The 16,758-nt window shown below is 51.5% G+C and overlaps 2 protein-coding genes across 2 annotated transcripts; both read left to right on the forward strand.

The window, feature by feature from the left end:
* Window positions 1–2,081: 2,081 nt before the first annotated feature.
* LOC108864582 (uncharacterized) lies at window positions 2,082–4,622 on the forward strand. The gene is made up of 5 exons (XM_018640558.1): window positions 2,082–2,148; window positions 3,021–3,317; window positions 3,941–4,237; window positions 4,364–4,472; window positions 4,529–4,622. Exons 1-5 carry the CDS (start codon window positions 2,082–2,084, stop codon window positions 4,620–4,622), a joined length of 864 nt encoding a protein of 287 aa, XP_018496074.1.
* Window positions 4,623–9,315: 4,693 nt separating this feature from the next.
* Window positions 9,316–14,902, forward strand: LOC100900358 (uncharacterized). Its single transcript, XM_003746144.1, has 3 exons — window positions 9,316–9,443; window positions 13,800–14,006; window positions 14,779–14,902. The coding sequence occupies exons 1-3, from the start codon at window positions 9,409–9,411 to the stop codon at window positions 14,900–14,902; spliced, it is 366 nt and encodes a 121-aa protein (XP_003746192.1). The 5' UTR covers window positions 9,316–9,408.
* The last annotated feature ends 1,856 nt before the right edge of the window (window positions 14,903–16,758 follow it).

Consider the following 16,758-nt stretch of genomic DNA (forward strand, 5'->3'; position numbering starts at 1 on the left):
TGGTAAATTGCAGCCCTGAGACCGATAGCGAATAGAAACCACAGCAACACGAAGATTTTGCTCATGAAGACATTCGAGGCCACCGTACAGAGATAATACTGTGACTGCGAATCGCCACTGGGACCGTGAGGTTCATAGGGACATCACACCTGCGCCGGACAAACATCGTCCAGGGCGGGCTCACCGCTAAGCATCATAGGCATCGAGCCGATGGAGCCCCCTTCAAGAAGAGCTCCGTGAACACGATTCGCGCAAGCAATAGGATCAAGTATAGGAGCTGACACGAAACGCAATGCAAAAAGTAATCTCTGTCTCGACGTCGCCTCGAACCGTGAAGGAAGGGATCGACGAGGTGGGCCGTCTCCTTGGCGCATTCCCCAGCAGATTCGAGCTCTTTCACTGGATCGGTCATAAACCATGAGCCAGAGTCTGCTCCCATCGATTGCTTTCCGCACAACGCAAGGGATCTTCATCATGGAAAAAATAAGATATCGTCAGCAGGTGGAAATTTCCTCAAATTCGTGAATGCTCCGGGGTCTCGGCATTAGGTCAGCTGATCTACTCCACACGTCCGTCTGCGGAGCATGCACGAGGGAGCCTTGTTCTAAAAATGTTTCCGAATACATGGCCCTCATCGGAAATCATCCGGTAGGCCTCGAACCAGAATCGACTCCTGTTGCATGCAGAGGAATGCTAACTCACTCACCCTGCTGAGATTGTTCCCTGCGGATTTCGGTCTGAAGTATTTGACAACCGAAGATAGCAACTCATTGGGGCCTAAGATGTCTCCAACGAGCTAGGATGGTCTCGGATCCTGCGACCGCTTTGATCATCCGATGAATCCGAAAACGGACGTGCGAGTAGCGATCTGTGAGGGAAGATGGCGAGGTGCCGCATGAGCACCTCTAACTATTTCACATTTCACGTTTTCATTCGATCATTCTTCCATCGTATCGGCTCGTTAGAATTGGATAGAGTCTTACCGTCTTCCGTCGATTTGAGCCCTTGTATTCGATAGGTCTCCTTAATTCAAGCTTGAATAGATTACGCATCACGAGGATATTTCCCAAGAATATATTGCGCTGTTCCACTTGTCTTGTGAGGCCAGAGAGGGAAGCAACCAGAATCATCCAGAATTCCTCCGCCGTATCTTACGACCCCTGATCAGCGAGAAGTCTCCTTCGTTTGTCCCAGTAAAGAAAGGGTTCCCAGGCTGATGTCCTCAACGGGAGACAAACAGGGATGAACTCCACTTTTCGGATTATCCTCATAAGCCACTGAAACTATGGATGAAATTCTTCTCTAAATAGCACACTTTACAAGAGTTGCGAGCGAGACGGCTGCCCCTACGTATCGGCGATCTCTCCCCTCTTTCCATTTTCCTCCCCGCATCCCGAACAGGATTTCGAGGCGGGGGAGATTCCTGCTAAGGCAACACTGAGTCAGATGATCAAAGGGATTGATCGTACGAAATGAAGGATATCCGAATGCCATGAGGTCTCTTGAAAATTGACAATGAGAGTTTCGAGACGTTGCAGTCCGGCCGACAGGATCGAGGGCTCGTTTGCAGTCATACAGAGCGGGTGGACAGGATCCACAGTAATCCAAAGGATGAATGTCAATGCACAGGATCTGACGACGAGCGAGCTCGCTATTCCGGGCATGGAGGCCTAAGAGTATCAGGCTGGAGGAACTTATTTGTTCTCCGCACAGGGTCGGCAAGATATTCCGATCCATTATGCTTGAGCCCAACGAATATCCATCGGCTCGTGCCAGTCGGGCGCCCTGCGTCCACCTCGCTCACGGTCTTGAAGATCCGCTCCGGAGAGTTCTCCCTTGAATCAGGGGAGCTGTCGTGGTGTGAAGTTGCCTTCCCGGGTATTGGAATCCAAGACTATTGGCACGGCATTCCGAGGCGAGGTGGGTATTCATCTGGAGCAGGAGATAGAAAGCTTTGGAGAACACAGACTTATCCGATTGAAACTGATAAGCTGGATTAAGAGTCAAATGGATGTGAAAACTCGCTTTCACTTACTCGCTTCTCAGTTTCACTAAGCGTGGGCCGATCTTGTCATGTCGACATGAGTTTCTCCAGGAACACAACTTTCCTCGTTTTCGCTTCAATCCTTGCGGCAGTCTGTGCCGAAGGTAAGTTCAGGAGATCAGCTTGACACGTGGTAAGTCTATTCTCGATTAATGCATGCCTTATTGCTGGCAGGAAATTGGGTGTCGGATCCGAGCTGGTGACAACAGGTGTCGGGGCCCGACGTGTCCATATTTTTCTCGTGGAAGGCAGCGCCTTGCGATGAAAGCTTCGCGCAGCCTTACCACTTCGAGGTGTGTGATCGCAAATTGCGATGCAGCTCTTTCAGTTCGGATCGCAACCAAAATGGAGCGATCCGTCTCCAACACCATGGATTTCCCCTGTTGTTCTGGAGCATTTACAGCGTTCGTTTGCGAGTCGAGTGTCCATCCGGGGAGATTCTCGAAGTCGATCCCATTGCGATCGAGACCGGGCCTGGAGGTGCGTTCCGATTTCCTTGTACACCGACCGTTTCTCCTGTCTCCCTCCCGGAGACGAATCCGAGCGCATTCTCACAGCTCTCACGATGACCGGAACTCCATCTCGCGGACAATTTTCGTTTCCGATTTGCATCTAGAATTACTCCCCTTGGATGAGCTGACCATAGCTCCTGGAGGGAACAGTGTTCTCACAGAATGGGATCTAACCGAGCTGAACGAGAAACAAGATGCGGCGAGCCGGGAGGGGACCATCGCAGCACGATTTCCGCTACGGCAAACTATATCCTTATATCGGACTGTGCAGGGAAAGTACCAGTTTTCCGGTTTGACCGCGGGTTCGCGTTACACCGTCAGGGGAAGCATGTTCAAAGAATATCACGAGGGCCAGTACAGGAGTCAACCCTTCCAGACGACCACCGAAACTCCTAAATTAAGGAGAAACCGATAGAACGAACGAGTTCCCGGGATCCGCTCAATTCTGTTGATCTCCTCTGCAGAGGCGTTGGTACCGCTCGTGGATTTGGTCGATATCACAGACCTCGGCATCAGTCTCCGGTGGGATGTAATTCTCCCGCTCGATCCGAGAGACTGTCACTTCTTGGTTGAAGTTTGCCCCGACATACATGGTCTTCCTTGTTTCACATATGATCGGCTACCCCACGATACGCGAACGCTACTGACAGAGTTCAAACCCTTTGTTCTTCATAATATAACAGTCAGCACCGTTTGTCAATACTTCGATGAACAAGCGATCAGAGCGACTTCTGAAGCTCGCACCGTCTTCGCCGCCATCCGTAAGTGGAATGTTCCCTCAGCATGAACAGCCGCAGAGAGCTCCCTCTTCCCATAGAGGTCCGTCGAGAAAGCGGACGAGGAGATCCTGTTGTACATCGCGTTTCCCGGAGTTTCGAACCGAGTTCCGAAACGTTCCACGCTGAGCTCGAAACGGAATTCAATGCGGCTCGATATTTCAGCCCCTCCTCCCTTGATTCTTACGAACCTCCGCTCACCACGACCGCAGATCCGTCACCTCCGAAAAGCGTAGAGGAAGTTGAACTCTCGAACGGGACCGGAATCCGGTGGTCAGTTCCGGAGGAAGAGGGATTCACGATCTTCCAGTATCGCATCATCGCGACATTGATTGAGCAAGACGCCACTGCTTCGCGGGAAGGAAGCGTGGAAATGTTCGTTACGGAGCCGAACCTATTGCTCGAAAATTTGGAACCTGATGCAGAGTACGCAATACGTATTGCGAGCTGCTCTGGAACATCCAAGGAATCCTGCGGTCGGCTCTCGATGAAATTCGTAGTCCAGACCGACGTGGGCTGTGCGTATCTTCGGCTTTCCTTCTCATCAGAGTCAATCGCCTCCGAGACAAATATCCGGTCAGTCGATCATTTCCCCTTTCTCATTGAAGATCCCTCCGCTCCTGAAGTCCAGCTGGTGGAGAAGCTCGAAGAAAGTATCTCCATCCGCTGGCTCGCTCCCGGAAAACCGGCAGGCCCAATTCATGGATACGAATTAATCATCATAAACTCCGAAAACGAGGCCTCGTCTGATAATAATTGGGTCGATCGTCCCTCGACCACTCTGGACTGGAAATTCGAAGACCTGGATGAAGACACTGCGTACGTCGTGAAGGTTCGCGCGTACAACATAAACAAAAATGGGAAGCATCTCACATCGCCCGGATCTACGCTAAAGGTGAAAACAGGTAGGTTGGATTCGAATCCCGAGTCGCAATAATAGAACTCTGAGCAAGGCTTCCCGTGAGCGAAACATCAAGCATGCTTCATCCGAATTCGAGAACTGGAGAGATTTTTCCCATCCTGTCTCGAAGGATCCCGTGGGAAAGGCTACTTCTGGGACGGTCTTCTCGCAGTTTTCGGCTTGACCAGTGCCTGCGCTGTTCTATACGCAATCTACATCAGATACAGAAGACACCGTGGGTAAGAATCTTCCAGTCGGAATTCCGGCTAGCTAGTCTCCGATTCAATACTTTCAGGAACTGGAATCATTATGAATCGCGGACTAACGCTCTCTTCCAAGCTAGAGATGGAATCGAAATCGAGATGGGGGAGGAACCGTACGTCTGCTGAGGCTCATCAGTTCCACCGTGAGGCTGGATGCTATGTACAATGTATAGGGGAGTCCCTGTTATCTCAAGGCTAGGAATCCTGAAAGAAATTGAGCAGGAGTCCATAAAGTCTTTTTATTCCCCGACGCTGGATTCGTTCGTGATTGCTTGGCAGGAGCTCGGGAGGAACGTATACGGGAGAACTTCATTACAACGAACCTCGCGCTACCAACAAAATCTGGTCGATGCAGCGGAAAGTCGATATAACGAAGAATTTTGAACACTATTCCTATGGAGAGCCAGGAATCGAACGGGGAGGAATGTTCGTTATTCTGGCAATTTGCTGTGACGAGATTTTACTGAAGCATACAGTCCCAAAGATCCTCGCATGAGGTGGGTATGAAAATTCCCGGATCGAGAGGCGAACAGCTCCCCGAAATGACTGCAGACAGTTGCTGAATCCTAAGCATTCCAATGATGTTTTCATACGACCGGGAGTGCCGTCGGGAGAGCTCAATTGCCCGGAAAGTCAAATAAACATTTGTCAGAAACTCAAAACGCGAGAGCTATCTCGAACTCTATCGATCTGTGCAGCACTTTCCCGTTAGAGCCGGATCGCATTCATGACCCTTTCCAAATGCTCATACTAAGTATTATAGGAACCACCGCGTTCTCAGCGTCTCCGACGGAAGGTTCAATTAGGATACCGCTCATTCTTTATGCGTCGAATTACTTCGGCTTCCTCTCAATCGCAGACAAAGGCTCCTCTCGATTCATTTCTCTCATGACAGCTGCCCCACTCCTCTGCGCTCGATCGCAGTTCAACTTTATATGTTCGATAAGACGGATCCGGTCGTATTCTACAGGACAGATATGACGGAGAACACCGTATGATCTAATGAAACCCCACCCTCGACTTCCGAATCAGAACCAGCAACACTTTACGCGATACAGCATCCCGCGACAAGGGAGGTGCCCCGTGCAAATATCCATGAGACGTGCGAGGCGCTCCAACCGCTCAGCCACTCGTCGCGGAATCCGTTGACTCAAAAACCTCGTCGAACTCATTCGATCCTCTGGCACGGATAAGTACTACCTTGAGCCTGGAGCGCAAATTCGCAAATTCGCTGATATACGATACTGCTCGGTGCGTCGAGGGCCGATCCACATCCAAGGACTCTCGTCCCTGGTGGTACAACCCTATCCCAATGCGAGCGAGTTTCGAGACAGGCAGTAAAGCCTCCTCACACCCGTCGACTCGATGCCGAACGAGCTTGCATTGCTTCACTGCTTCGAGATCATAGCACGTCATCTTCAAGCCTTCCCGAACCCCTATCGAGAGGAGTGATTACATCGGATCGTTGCATAACTAGGCTTTCCACAAAACTGCTAATTTTTCTGAGAATCGCGTTCCTCGCCTACGTTCCTTGCAGTTCTCCATCGACGCCCCGTGTCAAACTGGAGCCGCAAATTATGGCGAGTCCAGGAACCGCGGTCCTTTGGAAACCCCAAGCATAGCCAATACAACGGAAGCAAACCCACGGGGCACCATGCGACTGCGCCACGAGGACAAGCAGGGAAGACGGATCTTCCCAAGCTCCGTGTTTGAAGGTCCAGAGTTATACATGATCAGCAATCTAGGCGTCTGTCGCTGATGTCCTCTCTGGGCGGAGCCCTAGTTCTCGACCCGAGAGCACCGAGCTCCAGAGCCGGCGAGAGCCGAATGGTTAGAGCTCAGAGCAGGCTCGGAGGTGTATAGAATAGAGCCTCGCGAATCCCAGAATATGCTGTTCCGAGTTTTCAAGGGTGAAGTTCTTGGACGCCTCAGACGGGGAGAGGGAATCACCTTGGGTGAGGCCTGGAAGACCATCTCAGTCAGTGTATAAGAGGACTCTGCGAGTCCCCAGAGTAATCTCGAACTCATGGTCTGTCTTGACGAGCCTGTCTAACAAGCTCATCTAGCTGAGATCCAGCCACCCATTTGGACTTCTTTAGAAGTTCGTCGCGAACCTCCTGAGGATGTTCCCCCGCTATCAGGGACATTTAGGGAGACAGAATCGAATTCGAGTCCGTGATCAAGGTGCGTAAGATCTGCTCGAGTTGAGATCCTCAAGGAGCTTTCCACGGATTCCATCAATCGCAAAAAACTTCTTTCGTGAACGCTCGTGGTAGGGACGATATGCCGGGGCAGCGCCGGCGCCGACTACTGGTTAGAGCGCGCGAGTCTTGTGCTTCGGAAAGCTCAAGGAGCAACGCGATCGACAGTCACGGTGATGAATCGGCGGTGATGAATCGGAGAAGGGTTCACTCCGTGATCCGTGACTGGTCATCCAAACGAGGTGACGATGGCTCGCTTCACACCACGTCTGCCGTGGGATAAGTGCTCACGTAGAGCACTGGCACCCATACGCGAGTGGCATAATCTACGACAGAGGACAGGAGAATTTCTTTCCGCCGAGTTGATTCCCCTCCGCCAGAGGAAACCGAATGTCTGCTGGTTCCCACGCTGGCTCAACCTGAATAACCCCTATCTTCGGTTTTGATTCGAGCTTCCGTATCCAAGGGCGAGAACATAATTCGTTCCATCGATTCCTCGAGTTCACAAGGGCATACACACCAATCAGGGCCCGGAGTTCTACCTGTCTCCGGCCAGAACCGCATTCGGGGAGAATCAGTTCCCTGGAATTCGCCTGAGCTCGCCAAGTCAAGCACTGCAGTGAGCATCGTAAGGGATCATCGCGAGAACTTTTGCCTGCCACCAGAGATCCCCGCCTCTCCTATACCGAAACTACGATTCATATGATATTTGAGCGCGGATGTCTCAAAAGATCGGGAAAGTCACCCAGGAACGCGTCGAAGATCACGGCAGGCGGACCGCCGGCTGGCCCCTAGGGCTCCCGATCGAATTGGATCCCGTCATCCTTGTCCCGATCCGATCAGGACCACATGAATCCCGGCTGTCGTTCCCCACTTCCACGAAGCCTCAGAGACTGAACTCATCGTTTTCAAGAAGGGTCATATTTTACGTCTCATAACAACCTGGGACCCAGCAAACGCAACACCGAGCTCGATCTCCTCTCCCGCGGGCACGTGACTGTTTCGCGTCGAAGGAAGGGGGGCCGCCCCGAAAAACGCGCTCCGACGTTTTCCGACTCCAAGACTGAGGAAGGGAGTTGCGCCTGAGAGAACGGCTCCACCGGGGTCTTCAGAGGTTTCACGAGCTCTATGAAGAGGGAGTGTTTCTCACGACCCAGTAGAAATTGTCAGGTCGCGGAGAAGTTTTTATTCGTCATGAGCGTCATCAGCTTGATACAGCTGCGCTCACTCACCGCTTACATTTTCGGGCTTGCAAAGTGCTTGGAGCTTCTGGCAAAATTTCGGTACCAACTTCTTGGCCGTCCCCTCTATTTTTAATTTCACGGACTCCTTGACGTTTGATGGACATCATTTATTAAGTGCAGCCACATGAGGATCTTGTGAGAAGATAGTTTTGGGGGAGGTATCAGGTTGCAATCTTCAATCCAGGACTTACTCCTTGCTGGTGGGCCATGATCCTCTGGCGAGGTAGGACCTCATCGGAGACTCCTTAGCTTCGCCTCGATTACCGAACTTTCCGGAAAATGGCCCGGATAATGGAATACTACAGCGCTCACTCGTCTCCAGGTCGCCCATCACAGTGGAACCCTCACACGAGATCCCTCTACGGATGAAGAGTCTCAAAGAGGTGAATGATACATAGATCCTTCAAGTTGTTGGAGCCGAAGCCTATGAATGACACGAGGTCGCGGAATTCAAATCCAGGCGAGAGCCCGCCTTGTCAGAGCGACGGACCTATATTCCATCGCATGGACCTCACCGTCGTTGTATAATGCGGAAGGTTGCTGGTCCACATGCTGGTATTCTTCACGGGCTCCGGGACCCCAGCAGAAATTCAATTCGTTCCAGGCGATCGCTGTAGTTTCCCCAGGACATAGCGGTACCCGAGCTCCAGTCCCTCGAAGGTTGCTGTGCGACTCGAGTCGGGCCAAGCCTCTATTGACCAGGGTCCTTCTAGATACGAGCCGATCGAATTCCCTCGGGAGCCTACTCGCGTTAATCGTCAATCAGGGACTATTTTAATAATTTGTGATTGTAAGCACAGCATACATTTTGCCGCTACCGTCGCCGCGCCTGAGAATGGGATTGACGCTGTGCATTCTGTGATGCTTCTGCTTCCGTATATTAGCCTATCTTTGAGGAGCCTCGATCGCTTTCCCGAAACTTCCTCGGCGTCAAAGTCACAGCGGACCGGAAGTTGAGCAAGTTGTGAATGACTCCGAGCTCCTAACTTTTCATCTGGTTCAATCATGAAATATCCGATTGATGGATTAATCCTTTGGGAGCACTTTGTCAGAGAGCTCCGAGGGAATCTCTTGGTCAACAATTTCAAGTCAGGACTGCGACGAGGGAGCAAATTTCGAAGGGGCCAGCGGGCATCCGCTCTGTTCCATCAAATGAGTTCCCCTGGCGTGAAAACACATGCTTCGCAACTCTATTGAAGGGAGCACGAGCGTATCGGTAGCTAGAAGAAGAAATTCATGGGGAGCATAGGCGATCAAGTACGAACAATGTATCAAAGAATTCGCAAATGGTCACAAATTCACGGAACCCTCGCCCAAATAGAACTCTCGCAGGCCTTCTGGAGCCGCGCACAACCGTCAGCCGAGCTGACTGACTGCCGAAGCGCCAACTTGTCTGCCGGCAGTTCACACAACGTGCAATTCTTCCTCGCATTTGTTACTTGAGTGGCCCCACAGACGGACCTGACGATGTTTCGCAAAAAAGCTGTCGCCGATTACCATAGGTGAGTTGATCGCAGAGGCTAAATTTTTCACGGAGTTCCATTAGGACGCGATCAGTCCTCTCTTGCTCTTCGGAACGGGGTACGGGCGTTGCGGACCTACCCCGAATATCTGATTCCCTGAGACCCGCGGGGAACATGTGATGGAAAGAAATTCATATGGAGCTCCGAATATTCCGACGCTTCGGAGTTCGCGCCCAGGACTCTTTGCAGAGGCAAGAAATTGTACGGAGAGGCTCCTCTGCGGGGGCCCTCAAACAAAGGGTCTGTGGCTTGTTCGGAGCCTCCAAGCGGTAGATTGGCTCCGGCTACCTTGACGTTGCCTCTTGCTGAAAGATCCACCTCGAATCTGACCGGAGACCGAGGATGGTTCTCGTTCGCTCCGGGCGAGTAGCAAGTCCAGAGGGAGACGAGTGTATTACAAAAAGAAAAACGACGATAAAAATGCTGCGAGCTTTGCAGCATCCACGGCCGAACAAATTTCAGCTTTAAAGTCCGAACTGGAGAACAATCGCTGTGTGTGTGAGACGATGAAAGAGATATGGGCTGAAAGAGAACCGTGTAGCAGTGGATTCCGGGAAAACAATTGAAAATCGAGATGATCGAATATGCCGACCTATTCGAGAATCGTAATTATCATCCCCCGAACCTTCCCTGTTGTCTCTCATTCGGGAACTATCGACTCCATCAGAGAATAGCGAGACGCTCGGCGAGGAGAATGAACAGGAAAAATGCTCGTTGGAGGAAAATCGTTCCTCGTTGCCACAGAGAAGGCGCTCCGGCCTGAAATAGTTGAGCTCGGCCTCGTAATGATCGGGCCCTCCGATGACAACTCGCTGCCGACAAATATCCAGAAAAGCGAACGAGTGGACGAACGAATAAACTGGCGGGCGGGCGGGCTGGCGGACAGATGGACAAACGAGCCAACAACAGAGGTTTCATCGCTACAGCCTCTCTTCTGACAATTTTTCCGAGCTCCCCTACCCATGCCTGGCTGCCCTGCGAGTTGGGTTATTTTTTTCTGGGTGAGTTGAAGAACAACTTATACATTTGAGACACAATAGAAAAAGGAGCGAGACGGGTGAGCAACCGACGTTTCGAGTCAAGACGCGCCATGGAAGCTTCCTCTGGCTTTGAGTTAGTGAATATGTGAGTGGGTGGCTGGACGAATAGCTAGAATGGATCGTCGGTCGGTCGGTCGGTCGGTTGCTCGGACGGACGGTGGAGCGACTCGCTAGCCACAGAGCTTACCGATCAGATGAAAATTTTGCCTCGACGAACTGTCCCTATGGGTGTTTTATTGATGCAATTCGTCCCTGCAGCTTCGCGGTCTGGAATGCGCTTGGATCCTCTGGGCGACACATTGAGAGAGTCGTTTCCGATTCTGAAACATGGAAGAGCGACCGTGGAACTGGAATAGCCAGAATAAAACAAAGCAGTTCGCGAGATGTGCCCCCACCGGTTTGATCCTGGGCAGAGCGGACGTTCGGGACTGATGGCCGCGTTGCTCAATGTCGAGTTCATCTCGGATTCTGCCAGGCTCTCGGACTAAGGGGAAAATCGGCTGTACTCGCTTGTCGTTGTGGAGCGAATCCGGTGCGCAACTACATAACATACGAGAAACTCGAAGTTTGAGCTTGTTGAACGACTGATGGACCTGACGCCGATAACGGAACCGTGAGACGTGTCTCAGCATCCACATTCCCACCCGCGAACAAGCGACCGACAGATAGACAGACAGACCGACGGACAGACGGCGACCGAATATACTGTGAGGCTGTTCGAAGACAGACCATCGAAAAGACGATCAGATCGAGCCGCAACTCTACCAACTGAATTAACGCGATCGCTTGACGTGCAGGCAACGTAATCGAAACCGGGAAACCGCATGTTTGGTTCGGTATCACACATGTCTTGCCGTCAAGGGACAAGAATCTCTCACCGCGGGTGTGGGATGTCCCTTCAAATTTAGACCTTTCCGGTGAGCTCGGTCGATGCGATTCAAATTGGACGAAGGTTCTCAGTACTGAGAATTTTCGAGGAAATGTCTGGCGGAAGCCGCGCAACGATAGCGGTTCGAGAAGAACTCCTTGAATATCAGCATCAGCATTGTCGTCGTTGATGTCGTCCAAATAAGGGTTCACAGAGCACGCCGTCCGAGCGACCAGTCGCTTCGCTGTGAGTGTTGTTACCGGCGACGTCATTCCGAAAGGAAAATCCACTCTTGTGAGCATCGTCCCCCGATGAGAAGCCTGTAGCTTTCGAACGTGATCGTCGATGGGACGAAACTTACCTGCCATGGCCGCAAATCGCCATATTTGAAGTGGTTCGCTGACGCACCTGAATAAGTTGGGTGTCCACTCATTGACTCGATCGAATGATCGGAACCTTGAAGTTCGACTGGACCCAACACAGCTTGCCAGTCCAGCGATATAAGTGAACCGCGGACTGGCCTTCGTCGATGTGTTGACGGAGCCGGTGGCCGGCTCGCCAGCCACCGCATCTGCGTTTCTCGGACACGCGATCTGTCACGTTCAAATTCGCTGCTGAAATACGCCATGGCGTCCGGTGCCGTCATTCACGAGGGGAAATATTCCCCGAAGCTAACGATCCGAGTTCTTCAAATTCATTCATCGCGGTCCCACTCTTCGAAATTCTCTCACCGTGGCTTTATTTTCGAGCGGATCGGATGGGAGTGACGTCGGCAGACAATTGCGGAAGACTTTGAGTTCCTTAGCGGGTCTGCCGGAGAAGAGAATTTCAGAATCACTGCTCGATGGTTGTCTCGTAGCCGCAGAAAGGAAAATGATCTTTTGTCGCTGTCGGAGAATGCGATCGAACTAAACTTCTCGCCGCTTCGTCATTTTCTGCTTCTACGTCTTCCTCACTTAAGTTTTTCGCCTATGCGAATTGATCGGCTTCTCTGGCCAAGTTCGAAATTCAGCAGTTCCGTCCTCCTCCCTTCCCACGTCCTCCCGGGCTCAACTGGGAAATGTCTCGGAATCGATTCCCTCCGAGAATTCAGATTTCCCGCTGGGTAGCCCCTCAGAACTCGGTCGAAAGAAACGTCCTTCTCAACTGACTCCCCTTAGACCCGGAATCTGAATGAGATAAGCGTCATCGTGCTCCAATGGGTTTTGCGGCGACAGAAGAAATCAGACAAAACTTAATTTCTCGCGTCCGGATCCGCGCTCTCGATTCCGTTTCCGGAATCATATTATCTCGACTACGTCCTCACGGAGACGTGGAAACGGGGAAACTATCGTCTGTTTTCGCCCGTATCCGTCCATAAGAATCTCGGATGGCACATACACAGGAAATCCAGTCATAGCGATTGACTCCAGTTGAAATTGTTCGCGCGTTTGTGTTGTGGCCGTGACACAGCTGAAAATCTAGTTAGTCTCGCTTTCCTCCGGTCTATGATGTGGCTTGACGAATTGATGTGCTTTGCTGCAGCACGATTCAAGGAGCGTTCCTTCTGTTATCTGCGCGAGAAACTGTTCGGAAGAGGAGGCTGAACAACGTTGTGAATAGCTCTTACTGAGAAGATGCGTCGGCACGGGAGGGAGGGCCCCGGTCCCCGAAGAGGGCGTCATCTTCCTTCGTCGCTCGTATGCCGGGCAGAGCCGCGTGGCTCGGCAACTTGAATGACTAACTTGGTGGCCCCGTGTGTCTCGCTGCTAGGCCAGTTGCTTTGCGAGCCAGCGAACGCTCAGCGGCTCGTGAAGTTCTGGACGAAGTCAGTAGCGTTTCTCGACTTCGCTCGAAACGGCCAGATGGTGCCTATGACGGTGGTACTGACGACCAACGACGTCGGCGGAGGCAACAACAGCGGCGGGAGCAGATCCGAAATTCAGAAGCCACGTTTTTTTCGCTTTTCCTCCGAGACAATGCGCGAGGTTCAACGAATTTTCCCTCGACTGAATAGCGAAGCATTTGAAGAAGCAAATGGAGCCCCGTCTGACGAGTTCGACGTCCTCTGACTGAGTCGCAAACTTCAACGTCCTTGAGAATCGAGGAACTCTTGTTCGATCGCGAATTACCGAATGTTGGATCTGCTGAAACACAGACACCCATTATCGACAATATTGAAACGGTACCAACACCTAATTCAAGAGCTGACCCAATACGTCCTTGTGACCGGCAAGTCGGAACCGAGAAGAACATTTGAACGACTTTCCGTGTCGAAACTATATGCGGCTCGCCATGGATCAGAAACGTCTACGTCTGACCGCGATTGAAGTTTCGTTCGCTTTCCTCATGTGATTTCTATTTGACTCTCTGCTGAGCGGAATCATCGATGACCCCGCCGATCGCGTTTCGTTACCGTTCGTCTATATTTGCATTTTTCCATTGCAGACCGTCATCCGACGAAGAAGAGCCCATGTTCACAGACAGACAACACGGAGTTTGCATGGGGAGCGAAGCGGCAGCCGAAGAAAACGAGCAACTTTTCCGCAAAGAAACCTATGAGAGAGACGAAGACACTTTCAGCTCCCGAGCTAGCAGCCGAAATTCGCAGAAACAAACGGGATGGAGAGACGCCTGGAGGAAAGTCGGGGACAAGTGAGTTGGTCAGCTCATCCGCGCTCTCGGGAGGAGAGAATTTTCCTCATTCCAAAAGCAGACTCATTGAAATTTCGGGCCGAAACCCGCGAAGTCCCGGTCGTCATCCGCGAGGGGCAATCGGGATAGGGATTCGGAAAAGTCACTGCTGTATTCAGCCATCTTTGACGGCACGCATGAGATGGAAAACTTCTAACAAAATGAGAAGGGTGTCTGCTACGGTCGGGTGAAAGAAGCAGTTCCAAAATATCAGCGCTGAAGCTTTTTCGGAACTCAGCTCGAGCAATCGCCTTGAACGAGAACTTCTCCGAGAATCGTAAAGATTTCATTCTTCATGTTCCTCTCCATCAGCATTGCCGAATTGTTATGAAAGCAAACTGTTGATGGTGTTGGGCGAGTGCTCGATCGTAAAACCGCACGAAGAGTTCATGAAGCTTTTTCGCGATGTGACGCAAAGTTGTGTTACTGTCTTGTATGACCGTATCGACCTTCAATGATCCGTGAGGCGATTAGGCAGACACGCGGTGACGCAGCGATTCCTCCGAAACCTAATTGAATCGCCTCCACTTACGACACCGTGATGCGCGAACCCCTTCCGCGACTCCCTGCATGATTTCATCGCCAATGATCGTGTTGAGCGTTCGGCTTTCGAGTCATCTTGGGACGAGCTTTTATGGGACGATGTCTGCTTTGGAATCACACTTCGACTGATCCCACAGGCGCTCCGAGCGTTACGCGGAGAATTGTAATTTTTCCCTCATTTTTTCTCCAGGGTATCATCATATGTCAACCATGCCGTAAGCCCAGCGTGGGGATACGGAACGACGACCGCGACCCGTGATGCAGTTAACTCGCGAATGAGCGACGCAGACCAGGAGACCATCAAGGCTCTATAGGGGAAACTGGGGAAAAGAAACCCTTAAGTGAAGTTTTTCTCCACGAGGCGGCAGCGCTGAGCACCGAGCGGCGCTGGCTGCCGTCTGTTCGAAACAAGTCTACATATGAGCAGAGCAAAGTGCTGTCGACGCCGGCGATGCGACGACAACGATGTCGTTTGCGTTCACGATGGAATCGTCAACACGCGTTGACGTGCGTAACTTTTGTTTGACACCTCATATCATGCTGCGGTGAGCACGCGAATGACAGAGCGGATTGCGTGGGAGATTATGGATTCCGTTTTCAAGCAAAATCATCGTTCGAACGATAGCAAATGTCCGTTTATTTCGTTTTACATGGCGCTCTGGAAAGCATTCTTCCAAGTGGAAGTGGGTCACACACACATAAGCAGGTTACAGGCAGGCAGCCAACCAGCTAGGCAAACCGCGGGCCGACGGATGAGCACTCACGCAGTAACCCGACGCCTCTCATCGAAGTCGCGTCAAACTATTTCGGACAGCGCTCGGACGGCATTCCTACAGAAGAAGGGCTAAGGATGAAGGATCGACGCGAGGTGTCATAAGCCAATGCGAATGTACCTCTCTGCTCCATCTAGAACGATTGATGTACTGAGAATAATAATTTCTAATGAATCGTGGGAGCTCTGGCAAATGACCGGCATCGAATCAATCGAGTCTCGAGTACCGAAGCAATGGTAGTGAGTAGTGAGCACTGTATATAGCACAGGTGTTAGAACACCTATGATGGACGTCTCAAGTTTGTTCTCATTTCCGGAGGACATTGTACTGAATGAACAGACAGAATGAAGTCGGACCTACAAATAATAAAAAAGTTTCTGCAGATGTGATTTCTCGAGACATTTCCGCCTATTTAGATTGAGCTTCCCCTCGCCGTTTCCTTGTCGATATCCATCTCTATCCTGAATCTCGCAGAGTTGAATACTTGCGAAGAGATCTCGGCGGGACTTTCCTGCAGGGATTCCCTCGATTCCATAGCGCATCACATTCAGAGTCCTACCAAGCGCAACTCTTCAGATACGAATGGGATATCGAGAAAGAACTTGGAAATCTGTCATGACGCCTTAGAACACAAACGCCCATCGCTATGATCTCGCTCAGGGAATCTCGCGGAAAATCGGAGCCATTTTCGAGGGTCAGATTGAGCGGACGTGGTTAGATACCGATCGGGACGGTGCATCTGCTACCGGGCATAATTTTTCGACTTTCCCCCCGATCGACAGACAACTTTCTGGGAGCTTCTGTTTCCGCAGACTCAATAAGATGAAAATCAAATATCACTTTGCCTCATCGGCTTCTCCTCTTCCTTGATTTCTGCCGAATCGACCCCAGCGATTATGACCGCCGAGCTAATGCTTGGCAGCCAATCACATGACCTCCAGCTCACAAAATCGGAAATTCTGATCCGGCTTTCCAATTGATCTTTTTGACACGGTTCGCTGTCTTGATTCAACCATGGGAACCATCCAGTGGAGCTCTTGGTTCTTTGCGAAAAATAGCGCTCGGAGCAGCTGCCTTGCAAAACATTCCGTGAGCTCCCCCGCCGAATGCTCGTTCCGATCGTACACTCGGCATTGACGTGGTATCCATTGTCTTAGCGAGCGGATGTTGACTCTTCCCCTCTGAAATCGATACGGCGCTGATGAACGCGTTCCGAATTCAGTCCCGCAAACGTGCTCGGAGACCGCACAAAACGTTCCAAGCTGTTTCGGAAGTCCGGGACGAGAGTCAGTGGATCAGCATGACGACTGCCCCCACCGAGAGAACTGAACATGAGAACCCCAAGCCGAGCGGGGTTTCCCCGGTGAAGATTGTGGCCCTTTTATACGTCTTGGTTT

The sequence above is a fragment of the Galendromus occidentalis genome, unplaced genomic scaffold (genome assembly GCF_000255335.2).
Source record: "Galendromus occidentalis unplaced genomic scaffold, Mocc_1.1 scf7180000077488, whole genome shotgun sequence".
NCBI lineage: Eukaryota > Metazoa > Arthropoda > Arachnida > Mesostigmata > Phytoseiidae > Galendromus > Galendromus occidentalis.